At 54.4% G+C, this 12,102-nt stretch overlaps 1 protein-coding gene across 1 annotated transcript; it reads left to right on the forward strand.

Annotated features, from left to right (window-relative positions):
- The first annotated feature begins 3,695 nt into the window (after nt 1–3,695).
- On the forward strand, nt 3,696–12,102 carry NACAD (NAC alpha domain containing). Its single transcript, XM_042783405.1, has 9 exons — nt 3,696–3,762; nt 7,329–8,600; nt 9,276–10,373; nt 10,683–10,798; nt 10,919–10,993; nt 11,373–11,519; nt 11,600–11,737; nt 11,818–11,940; nt 12,088–12,102. The coding sequence occupies exons 1-9, from the start codon at nt 3,696–3,698 to the stop codon at nt 12,100–12,102; spliced, it is 3,051 nt and encodes a 1,016-aa protein (XP_042639339.1).

The raw sequence follows: 12,102 nt of genomic DNA on the forward strand, positions 1-12,102 counted from the left end.
GTTGCTAAAAGAACTAACAAATCTGTCCTGGAGGAAGTGCAGCCAGAATGCTCCTTGGAAGCAACAATGGCCAGACTTCATCTCACCTACTTTGGTCATGTGCATAGGGTCGCTATGAATCAGAGACAATTTGACAGGACCTAATAACAACACCACCACTAAGTCTCCTACTGGTGTCTTTTTTTCATTATAGTTGTGATTTTCCTGGTTCTTGGTTTGGTGAGTGATGTTTTTATTGTATCCTGAACAATTTTAGTACTATGCTCAATTTTTATTTTATTTTAGCAGGCAGTCACCCTGTTTAGGTCAACATGCATGTCCTGGCTTACTTTTGTGGTCTGTGGTTACAATGACAGCCTAATTTTCAGAAACTTTGTGGAGTTATGTTGGTCAGCTTGGTTTATGTCACACCACTAAGTCTTCTTAACAACCTGCCATATGCAGATGACACAATTTTGCTTGCTGAAAGTGAGGATGACTCGAAGCATTTACTGAAGAAGATTCAAGACTATATTACACCTCAATATTAAAAACACACAAATCCTCACAACTGGTCCAATAAACAAGTTCATGATAAATGGAGAAAAGATTGAAGTTGTCAAGGAGTTCATTATTATTTCATTCTACACTCACTACCAATGGAAGCAGCAGTCAAGACATCAGATGACATATTGCATTGGGCAACTCTGCTGCAAAAGACCTCTTTAAAGTGCTGAAGACCAAACATATCTCCTCGAAGACTGAGGTGGGCCTGACACAAGCCATGGTATTTTCAATCATCTCATGCATGTGAGAGGTGGACAATGAATAAGGAAAACTGAAGAAGAGTTGATGCTTTGAGTTGTAGTGTTGGAGAAGAATGCTAAGAGTATCATGGACTGCTAAAAGAACTAACAAATCTGTCCTGGAAGAAGTGCAGCCAGAATGCTCCTTGGAAGCAACAATGGCCAGACTTCATCTCACCTACTTTGGTCATGTTGTCAGAAGGAACCATTCCCTGGAGAAGGTTATCGTGTTTGGTAAAGTGGAGGGTCAATGAAAAAGGGAAAGGCCCTCAATTAGATGGATTGACACAGTGGCTGCAATGTTGGGCTCAGGTACAGCAAGGATCATGAGGCTAGCACAGGACTGGGCAGTAATTTCCTTCTGCTGTGCATAGGGTCGCTATGAATCAGAGACAACTTGACGGGACCTAATAACAACACCACCACCAAGTCTCCTACTGGTCCCTGTTAATGCTATTTCAAGGGGTGAAAGGAGCTTCCCCAGGCTTGTGTCTCTAAGTGGGGGAAGGGAGTCTCTGGGCCTTGGAGATGAAGAGTGCTTCATGGGCTGGCCATTGTTGTGTGGCCAGATATTCTTTGTCAATACCACCACCTACACAGTGTCTTTGAGCAGGAGTGGGGAATGTCTCAGGCCCAGTGGGCAAGGATGGTGCTTGGCCCCTAGTCAGCTGGACTTCTTATTGATCCCCCTTGCCAGTTATACCATATTTGCCTGGTGTTGTCAGCAGGACTCTATACAAAGGATAAATAAGACTACCTAGGCTTCTACTGATTGGTTGGGTGTAGGGGAACACTGGCAGATTCATCTTCTGTTGGGTGAGGAGTTGTAAAATACTCTGACTCTTTTTGTTCCTTGGTACCAGCTTACCTCCCTCTTTTCATCTTTGAGAGTCCCCTCCCCCACCCTTGGATTTATAATTGTATTTAAAACCAAATGAAACTCACTGCTGTGAAGTAGATTCAACTCATAATGACCCCTCCTTGGGTTTCCCAGGTGGTATCTCTATGGAAGTAGATTACCCAATCTTCCTTCTGAGGAGTGGCCAGTGAGTTTGAACCTCTAGGCTCCTGATTAGCAGTCAAATGCATAGTTGTATTTAGTGGGGAGGAATACAGAGAAACAAGACTATGCCATCTTGTCTGGAATAGAAACCTCTCAGTCACCAGTGAAGGGTTTGAAACTTACGAGTGACATGATCAGATTTGGTTTCTGAAAAATCAGTAATAGGTGGCAAGATGGAAGGCAGCTGACAGCAGTTGAGTTTATGAAGGTTTCAGCTAAGACAATGGGAGAAAGAGAGTAGGAAGCAATTTAGAAATAGCTGGGAGGTAAAGATGACAGTCCTTAAGTAGAGAACGTGAAGGAAAAGAAGAGGGTAAATCCTGCAACAAATGAGCAACCAGGATGGAGAGATAGGTTTGCTGACTGAAAGAGAATGCAGGCAGCTTTGTGGGAGAATGCTGGGCTTAGGTTTGAGCATGGTAGTTTTGGTGCCTGGGGTGCAGTGGGAGAGATGCCCAGCAGGCAGCCAGATAGGTAGCACTAAACAGGGAGATTGGGCCTGGGGAAGAGTCAGGGTGGCCCCTGGTTCATGAGCTGGAAATGTAGCCATTAGAGCAGAGGACGAAGAATGGAGCAAACATACTTTCACATCCTACAACAATAGTGTGCTCTGATTCCCCTTTTCCCCCCTGCTTGCAAAGGCTGGGTGATAACAATGTCTCATTCATCTCTGTTTTCCCATGCCTGGCACAGGGTGGATGTTCAGTGAATCTGGGTGGTGGAGTGGGTTGTGCATAAACAAATAGTGTATTTTGGGGAGGCAAAGGGGAAATTTTTTATTCTTGGAGGTTGTGGCCGTGGCAGCTACCAAAAATGGAAGTAGGCGTGTTTGTGCCTGAGATACTTGACTGCTAACCAGAAGACTGGCGGTTCAAACCCGCAACCCGCCAGCCACTCCTCGGAAGGAAGGTTGGGCAATTTACCTCCCTAGTGATACCGCCTCGGAAACCCAAGGAGGGGTCGCTGTGTGTCAAAATCCACTCCACAGCAGTGAGTTTGGTTTTTGGTTTGGTTTCTAGTACCTAGAGAACTGAGGGGCTGGGAGGACAAATCAGCGAGCGTTGTAGAGACCCAGGGCCTAGGAAGCAGTCTCAGCCGCTTAGGGCCTGCTTTCCTGCCAGCGCTCCCGCCTTCCCTGGTTGCCATAGGGACTGCAGGCAGTTTCCATGGAGACCTACGACAGCGAGGACCAGCCAATCGCGCGAGATCTCCACCCATCAACCCCGCCCGCTGCAGTCCACTTTGGGGCTGGAGGAACCTGGCTGGTACTGCCTAGGATCCCCTCCTTGTGCCTCACACACCCTCTATGGATCCGCCAGTCGCAAGGGCAACATGTGGTGGTAGCAGGAGGCGGTTCCGTGGTCCTTTGCTTCGTGAATCTTCCCACAGAGGTCGCGCGAGGGCCTGGCACGTGCCCGACCCCCAGCGGCCTGCCCTCTCCACCCGACTTTTGGAGTAGCCCCGGCCTCTGTTCGGGCAGGCTGAGAGGTGCTGCTCACCCGGAGCCAGTACAGCCGCCCCGGCCCGGGCTCCTCATGGGCACGTCGCCTAGCTGAGCGGGCAGATTGGTGCACCTGCTCGGTTCGCTGCAGCACAGGGGTTAGGTGTTCAGGAAGGAGGCAGTACTGCCCCGCCCGTTCTGCGCCCCGCGCCCGCCGCATCGCCTGGCAGGAGCGCGCACACGCTCACTCCGGGCGCCAGGCGGGCGGGGCATTAGCGTCACGCGACCCCCTCCTTTGGCCGGCGGAGGGGCGGTGGCCACGCAGGCTCGGCGGGCAGCTGCACGCACCAACTGGCCCACCGACCGACTGACTTGACTGCCGGCCCGGTGGGTGCACGGCCTGGCCATGCCGGGGGAGGCGGCCCGCGCGGAATTGCTGCTGCCGGAGTCTGGCAGCTCCGGCCCTCGCACAGGTGAGGCCCTGGCCCTACGTTCGCGCATCCCTCTGCACCCGCGTTCCCCCTTTTGGGCCCCGCCGTCTCCCCCTCCCCGCTCACTCAGGCGTCCTCATTCTCTCAGGTCCTTCCCTCCCTCCACCTTGCCTCCAGCAGCCCCACTCAGGGGAGGGGCGCAGCCAGGGAGTGTCGTGGGGGCATGTCCTGGGAGTGGGGCGCTGAAGTGAGTCTTGTATGCCAGCCGGGGGCCAGGCGCCGCGCTCCATTGTCTGCGAGGAGCTGTGGCCCGGGCGTGGCGGGGCGGCCCGGGGCTGGCAATACCGGAGGCTCCGGGTGGCGGACTAGCTACAACCCTGAATGCCTAACTCGCCCATCCTACCCCCAGGGGGTGCGGAGCCGGGAAGGGGTCGGAACTGCACTCTGGCGCCATTGGGGCCTTGCGGCCTGCAGAGCCGCCCTCCCGTCGAGATACCCTAGGGCTGCCCTAGGGGACAGGCGAGATAGGATGGGAAAATGACAGGACTGATCACCGTTCCAGGGGAGCAGCGGCACCAAGTTCGAGCCTGTGGATGCTCTCAGGCCAAAGGATGGGCTGTGGGAGAAATGGCAGCGTTGAGTCTGCGAAGTTGGTGAGGGGCAGCAGGGAGTTAGGGAGAGGCTAGGAGAGCAGTGGCAGGGATGCAGACAATCCCGTGACCTTGGAGCGGCTGTGTCAGTGTTGCTGGAGGCAGATGGAATCTGTTTTGAGTCTGGGAAAGTTCATAGGGTGGTCTCCAGCATCCAGTTCAGGCATTGTGGAATGATGCCACCCAGCTGCTCATGGACTCAAGGATGACCAAGGGCACCTTGCTCAGTGGGCAAGGTGTCAAGGACTTTGGACCTGGGGATAGACCATTGTTCAGTGCAGAGGCAGAGGAGGCGAACAGGCTGCCCCTCCCAGGGCCAGTAGAGGAGAACGCAGTGCGGGCCTCCAGGCCCCAGGTCTGAGGTTTTGTGCTGGCTCTGCTCTACTTCCATTAGCTTGATGACCTTGAACAAACCTTTGGCCTTCAGTTTGCCTCTTCTATTCTGACTGTGGTACAGTCTCTCCCCATCACCTTTACCCAGGAAAGCCCTATCTTCCAGATACTCAGTGCCACCCCACACTCCTCACCAGCCACACCCACACCCGTGTTGGGTCTCATTCTGACCCCAGAGGACTCAAAGTCCCTCAGGACTCTGGCTGTCCCAGCACCCAGCTTCCCAGCTCCTGTAGGAACCCAAAGTGGAGTTGGCCTGAGGATGCATTCCAACCAACGAGCCCCAAGGCACCCCCCTGGAGCTCTGACCCTGTCCAGGGGAGACAGGCAGATTGACCAGGAGGGTTTTGCCCTTCTCTAAGTTTTATCTCCAAGCTCAGCAGAGATCTTGCCAGGAGGTATGTACTTGATTTTAGAGATGAGAAAGCTGAAGCACTGGTAGGAGGTCACACAAGGAGTGTGGTGGGACTGGAGCTGGACCGGGGCTTTCTGGAACCTTGCTCTCCCTGTAGCCAAGGACTCAGCCCTACCAGGTATTCTGCATTGCCACCTCCCTTGCTTCCCTCTCTTGGGCAGTGACTGACCTGAGCCTTTGGGGGCAGTAGTGGGGCCTTCAGCAGATGCTTCAGACATAGGTCTTGGCCTGAAGGTCCATGTGAGCAGACTGCTGGGGGGCTGGTGGGCATCTCTTAAAGGGGACTCACAGCTGTTGAAAATGAGGCTCAATAGCATGTGGAATGTCATGGAAAAATGCATATGAGAAAATGTTGGGTAAAAACAGGAAGGTTCAAAACTAAGTATGCAGTATGATCTCAACTAATAAAATATGGGTCTGAAAGACAAGAAGGAATAACATTTGCAGAGGTTTGGGTTGTAGTGTTAAGTAAGAGGCTCTTTTCCACTTCCCTAGGCTTCCTAAGGAGCTCTGGTAGCATAGTGCCTAAGGCACTTGACTGCTAACCAGAAGGCTGGCAGTTCAAATCTACAAGTCATTCCTAAGAAGGAAGGTTGGGCAATCAACTTCCTTAGTGATACTGCCTCAGAAACCCAAGGAGGGGTCGCTATGAGTCGGATCTAACTCAACAGCAAATAACAACAATAGGTTTCCTAAGTATTTCACAACACATAGTCATGATTTGTGTGTGTGTGTCAAGTTGTCAGGTGGAGGTGTGTGTTTGGTTCACAGATGGGTAGTAAGTTCTGCCCTATCCTGAGGCCGTGTCACAGTGGAGCTTCATGGGATGAAGGGTGGGGTGTATGTGGCAGAGCAGGAAGGTAGTTTATTCTGTGAACAGGCTGGGTTGCCCCTTCTTGTTCCTGGTTCCCAGCAAGGTGGTGGACCCAGCTTATGCTAGGGAAGTGCAACAGTACCCACAGGCTGCCATGCTTGCTCTGTAGGAGGCATATTGGGGTGGCTACCATTGCAGGCAGGCTTGAAGCTTCTCCAACCCCTCTGTGAGCTGGTTGGCTCCCTTCTGGACAGGGCAGCCCTTTCTCTTTTGGTGCCCATGTGAGGGGTGATGTCATGCCTGCACAGCCCTTCAGGCCTGACACCTCAGAAGTTTGCTACACCTCAGCTACATCTCAATAGGATGCCATGCCTCTATAATCTCTCGAGACTTGGTTGCATGTAGGGCCCTGGTACACTTTTCCTTGTGCCAAAGGGGCAGTGATAGAGGTCAGAGCCCTAGTGAGGTCCTGGCAGGTTAGCCTAAGTGTTGGCCTATATGGCAAGAGCAGGCTTCAGAAGAGCCAGGGATGGAGGGGGAAAACCCCTCAACATGTTGTTGTTGTTATGTGCCGTTGAGTCAGACCCGACTCATAGCGACCCCTTCTTGGGTTTCCGAAGCAGTATCACTACGGAAGTAGATTGCCCCATCTTCCTTCCGAGGAGTGGCTGGTGGGAAATGAGACCTAGGATGGGAATGAATTTGGTATAGTCATACCATGTGGTTAGAACAGAACTGGAATTGATGCAGGACCCTAACCCCCAGGTTGGGCCCTTCGCCTTACTTTATATGGCAAGCCTGTTGGGGAGATCAAGGAAGGACTTTAGGCTGCCCACAGATTCAAGTTGTTTTGTGAAGCCCCGCTAGGATTACAATAAAAGCAGCAGCAAGCCAGTTTCCAAAGGAGATGGGAAAACAAATCTTTACAGAAGTACGAATCTTTACAGAAGTTTCTCAGAGAAAAACCAAGGGGAGAATCCACTTATAACCTGTATCAAAACTCCCTCAGGCCTCTTCTTGCCTTGCCCCAGCTCTAGGCCTGAAGCTGTGGCCAGTTGCTTAATGCTGTCAGAACTCCTAAAATCCCTCCCTCGTGCCCTCCACACAGCTGTTTTTCTCCCTCATCTTCCCAGACCAGCTCTCTTTTAAGCCCTTTCAAATGTAAGCCCATCACACGTTCTGGGCTCCCCTTACTCTGGGCCAGTCTCACATCAGAGAGGAGAGGCAGTACAGCTTTGGAGTGCTGCTTCTCTTTTAAGTGGCAAATGCTTTAGCATGAGTTCAAAGAGGCCATTCTAGACACTGCCTTTTCTTCTCATTTCCTCTCTCCCCACAGATTTGTCCTGTGATGCTGCTACTGCTATCATCCCAAGTGGGGACCGGCTGGAGCACTGTGCCCTACTGCCAGGCCCCAGGTCCCTGGCTGTCACATTCCTGCCCAGCAAGCCAGGCACCCGACCCCAGCCTGAGGGAGCCAGCTGGGATGCAGGGCCTGGCCAGGCCCCATCAGCCTGGGTGCTCCCAGCTGAGGGCAACTCTAGCCTAGTGTCTCCTGAGGGCCGGCCTGTAGAGGTTCCCCACTCAGCCACTTTGGAACCACGGATTGTGATGGGCCAGGAGACCTACAGGGTCTCCCTACTGCCCAGAGCAGCCCCTGCAGAGCTCAGGAACTGGGCAGGTGGGCACACTGACCTGAACCCACCCCCTGAGTTATATTCTCAGGGTGACCCTCCTGTGCCTTTCCCTCACTCAGACCCTGATTCCTACTTCACACCCCCCTCAACCCCTCTGCAGGCCACCTGTGCCCTGCCTCCAAGCTTCAGGCCCTTCAGAGAGGCCTGTGATTCTGAGGCAGAGCTGCTTGACTCACCACCCACTTCACCCTCAGGCTCCTACATCACAGCAGATGGGGACAGCTGGGCTTCCTCCCCATCCTGTTCTCTCAATCTGTTGGCTCCAGTGGAAGGGCTGGACCTCCCTTCAGGTTGGGGCTTCTCTCCCCCAGGCACTGTGGGTGGGGAGCGGGAGCCTCATGCTGCTGGGCCTCCAGGCTCCCACTCTTCTGCATCCAGCCTCTCCCCTGACAGCAGCTCTTCCTGGGGCCAGGAGGAACACCTCTTTGACCTGGACTTTCTAGCAAATGACGTGATGATCCCTGCAACCCTCCTGCCTTTCCAGGGCAGCCTCATCTTCCAGGTGGATTCAGTGGAGGTCATGGTGCTGCCCCACCCAGAGGAGGAAGAGAAGGAGGAGGTGGCAGAAGCCAAGACTCCTGGCCCAGGTGGAGACCTGGGTGAGGAGGGTGAGGACGACAGCACTTCTGTTTCCTTCTTACAGTCACTGTCAGACATCTCCATCATTGAAGGTGTAGATGAAGCCTTTGCTTTCCGAGATGATACCTCGGCAGCCTCCTCTGACTCGGACTCAGTCTCCTATGCTGGTGCAGATGATGAGAGGCTGTACAGTGGGGAGCCACATGCCCAGACCAGTGCCCTACTTCAGGTTGAGGAGAGGCAAGAGGACTGGGTTCCATCCTCAAGCCAAGAGGGGCCCACACTCCTTGTACCAAAACAAGTTGCTGAAATAACACTGGCCCAGGTGCCACGTGGTGAGGGAAGCTTCCTCTTGGGCCAGGTAACAGTAACACCTTGGGCCACAGTAACACCTCATGCTTGGCCAGCAGAAATATGCTCTGGTGTGAGCATAGAGCCAGCTGCCATGGGCCCACCTCAACCTGGGGAGGAAACAGCAGACTCTTCCATAAGGCAAGCAGAGGTTGCCAGGGTAACACCTCCGCTTCTGCTAGAAGGCCTCACCTTAGGCCAGGTTGCTGAGGAAATACCTCTGACCTTACAGGAAGAAGTAAGCGTTACCATAGGCCATGAGACTGCTGCTACAGGAATGCCTCAAACCCTGAAAGAAATCAGTCTTATACCACATTCAGATTCACTTGCTATGTCAATGACTCTTCAGAACAAGGAGGTAGGCCCAGGCCTCACCTCAGGTCAAGAGTCTGTTGCTATAGCAACGCCTGTGCCCCTGTGTGAAGGATGCATTTTATGCAGGGAATCTGTTTCAATGACAACTCCTTTGACCCTGCAGAGAAAAGCCAGCTTCACTTTACACCGGGAATCTATTTCTATGGCAACACCTCTTCCCCTGCAAAGAGAAGCAGTCCTCCTCTTAGGCCAGGAGCCTGAGGAACCATATGCTATGACAACCCTTCAGACCCTGCAGGAAGTAGGCTGCCCCCTAGGGACAGTGCCAGCTGCTCCTATGGCAGCTGTGGCCCAGCATGAAGTAGGTGTAGCCCTAGGACTGATGCCTGCTTCTGAGCTAGTGGCTGTGGCAAAGCCACTGGCCATGGAGCCAGAAGCAGAAGCTGTAGCCTTGGACCAGGCCCAACAAGATAAAGTAGGCCCCACCTTAGACCTGGAGCTGGTGGCAGAAGCTGTGACCCCCTGGGCCTCAGGGAAAGATGCAGATCTCACTTCAGAGCCTGTACCTGGTTGGGGGGAGGGGCAGAAAGCAATAAGGGATCCTTTGAGGCCTGAGCCAGAGGTGGCCAGTGGCTTCCAGCACAGAGATGATGGGGCCAAAGGGCTTGACAGCCAGGGGAATGGAGGCCTCCCTGGAGGGACACAAGGTGCTGGGAAGGCTCTGGGGAGTAACAGCTGGGCAGTAGATCGAGCCACTAGCTCCAAGTTCATCCAGGAAAGAGGGCCTGAGCTGTCTGCTTCTTTGGCCTCAGAGGCCAGGCTTGGCTCCAGCTTGGACTCTTCAGCAGGGGCTCCAACACTCCCACCTCCCTCCTGGCAGGTGAAGCCTGGGGCCGAGGCTGGCCTCAGAGACCCCCAGCCTGGCCTGAGCCTGGAGGAGCCTGCTCAAATGGCTTCCAGCAGCCTCAGCCACTCCCCCTGCTGGTCCTCAGTACCCTATGCCCAGGATCTGCCCAACACAGCCCAAGAAAGGTCCCTGCACCCTGACACCACTTCCCCTGGTCTCCTCACTGGGCCAGCCCCTCCCTACCTTGCGGCCCCTGCCCCTTGCCTTTGTCAGGGGCCTGGAGAAGACTGCAAGGGCACTGGGTCCCTAGGCCTGCCAGGCCTGCAATTGCTTGGCACAGATGCTCAGCGGGCAGCAGCTGCCATCTCAGGAAACCTGGTACCTCCTGCGGCTGGGCAGCAGACTGGCCTCTTGTGCTCCTCCCCCCAACTCAGCCCCAAGGCAGCCCCCTTGGGGGGCCCCAATGCCAAAGACCTGGCTACTCATGTCTGCATCCCCTGCCAAGTACCTCCAGGCTCAGGGCCCTGCTCCCCAGCCAGCCCACTGGGGCTCCTAGTCTCTGAGCAGCAAGAGGACCAGGACAGCCTTGAGGAAGGTAAGGGGGAGGTAGGGTGTGTGTGTGTGTGTGGGGAAGCTCCTCCCAGGGTTGGTGCTGCTGTCCTCAGCTGGAGGGAGCCCCGCAGGTGAGGGTGGACCCCACACACTGGGAGGGGTGGACCTCCACACACAGGTGAGGGGCAGATTCAACACTCCAGAAAGGGCAGACTTCCCCAGATGAAGCGCAGGCGTTCCTACTTCCAGGGGGGCAGGTCTACCTGTGATCAAAGGCCAATTATTTTTGCTTCCAGCCCTGGGGCTGTATCCATGACTGGGCCTGAGCTGCTGCTGCTTCCTTCTCCCCCAGACTTGGTGCAGGCTCCCGGCTCGGGCCACCATTCAGATAGCCATGCAGAGTCATCAACCCCTGAAACGGAGGAGCAAGACCTCACAGCCTCTCGGACAGCTCAGTGCCCATCCCAGGTGGCTCTCCCTACCCTGGCACCTTGGTCTAAGGGAGGGGATGAGCTTCAGGGGGGCTGAAGGATGAATGGTGTAGCTCCAGCTTCCCCAACAGTGCTTGGTCTTCCTTCCTGTCCCCAGGCCTCAAGGGTAAGCAGTAGTGAAGAGACCATTGCCAAAGCCAAGCAGAGCCGCAGTGAGAAGAAGGCCCGCAAGGTGGGTGCCAGGTGCAGTGAGGGCCTTTTACCTGGGAAGGGGCTGGCTGGCCTAGAGAACTGAATGGGAAGGCTCTGTCCCCCAGGACTGTGACCCATCTGCAGCAGGGGAACACTGCTGGCCACTTTGCAACCCCATTCACAGGGGCTCCTTGGGTAAATGTTAGGAACCCTCAGACAAATGGAGTACTGGGCCTTCACCTTGTCAGACAGCTTAAGTTACAAGGTTAGAGTTGAAACGGATTTAGCAATACAGCAAGTCTAATCCTCTTGTCTCAGAGACAGGGAAGGATGGCTCTGCCTGTTCCTTTGGCAGAGGGCTGACATCTAGCCTCCAGCTCAGAGGCAAAGATGGAGGTCTGATCCCCTCTGCCCCCCAGGCTATGTCCAAGCTGGGCTTGCGGCAAATTCAGGGCGTCACCAGGATCACCATCCAGAAATCCAAGAACATCCTCTTTGTCATCAGCAAGCCCGATGTTTTCAAGAGCCCAGCCTCTGACACCTACGTTGTCTTCGGCGAGGCAAAAGTCAGTCTTGGATATGGGTGGAGGGTGGAGTGAGGGAGCCAGGTACAGGCTGCTTGATACCCTGCCTTATGTGCCTGCAGATCGAGGACCTATCCCAACAAGTGCACAAAGCTGCAGCAGAGAAGTTCAGGGTACCCACCAAGCCCTCAGCCCACACTTCTGAGTCAGCTCCAGGGCTGCAGGGAAAGCTGGAGTGCCAGGAAGAGGAAGAGATAGAGGTGAGGCTGTGAGATGCAATTGGGCTCTGCTTTGGTGGCTCAGTGGCTTTCTCCCACCTCCTGCTTACTCCTTCCTGCAGGTGGATGAGACAGGTCTGGAGCTTCGGGACATTGAGCTGGTGATGGCCCAGGCCAATGTGTCGAGGGCCAAGGCTGTGCGGGCTCTAAAGGACAACCACAGTGACATCGTCAATGCCATCATGGTGAGCAGCCAGCTGGACCATTCAGGAGGTGGCAGGACAATATATCCCTGGGTGTCCAAACCAGAATGCCCCACTTGCCTTTCCAAGGGCCTAGTTTAAGTTCCTGCTCCCTCTTTCCTCACCTAACACCTCTTGTATTTCTTGTAGGAGCTGACAATGTAG

This window comes from Orycteropus afer, unplaced genomic scaffold (genome assembly GCF_000298275.1).
Source record: "Orycteropus afer afer isolate SDZICR_OR568_19922 unplaced genomic scaffold, OryAfe1.0 scaffold01056, whole genome shotgun sequence".
In the NCBI taxonomy this organism is placed as follows: domain Eukaryota; kingdom Metazoa; phylum Chordata; class Mammalia; order Tubulidentata; family Orycteropodidae; genus Orycteropus; species Orycteropus afer.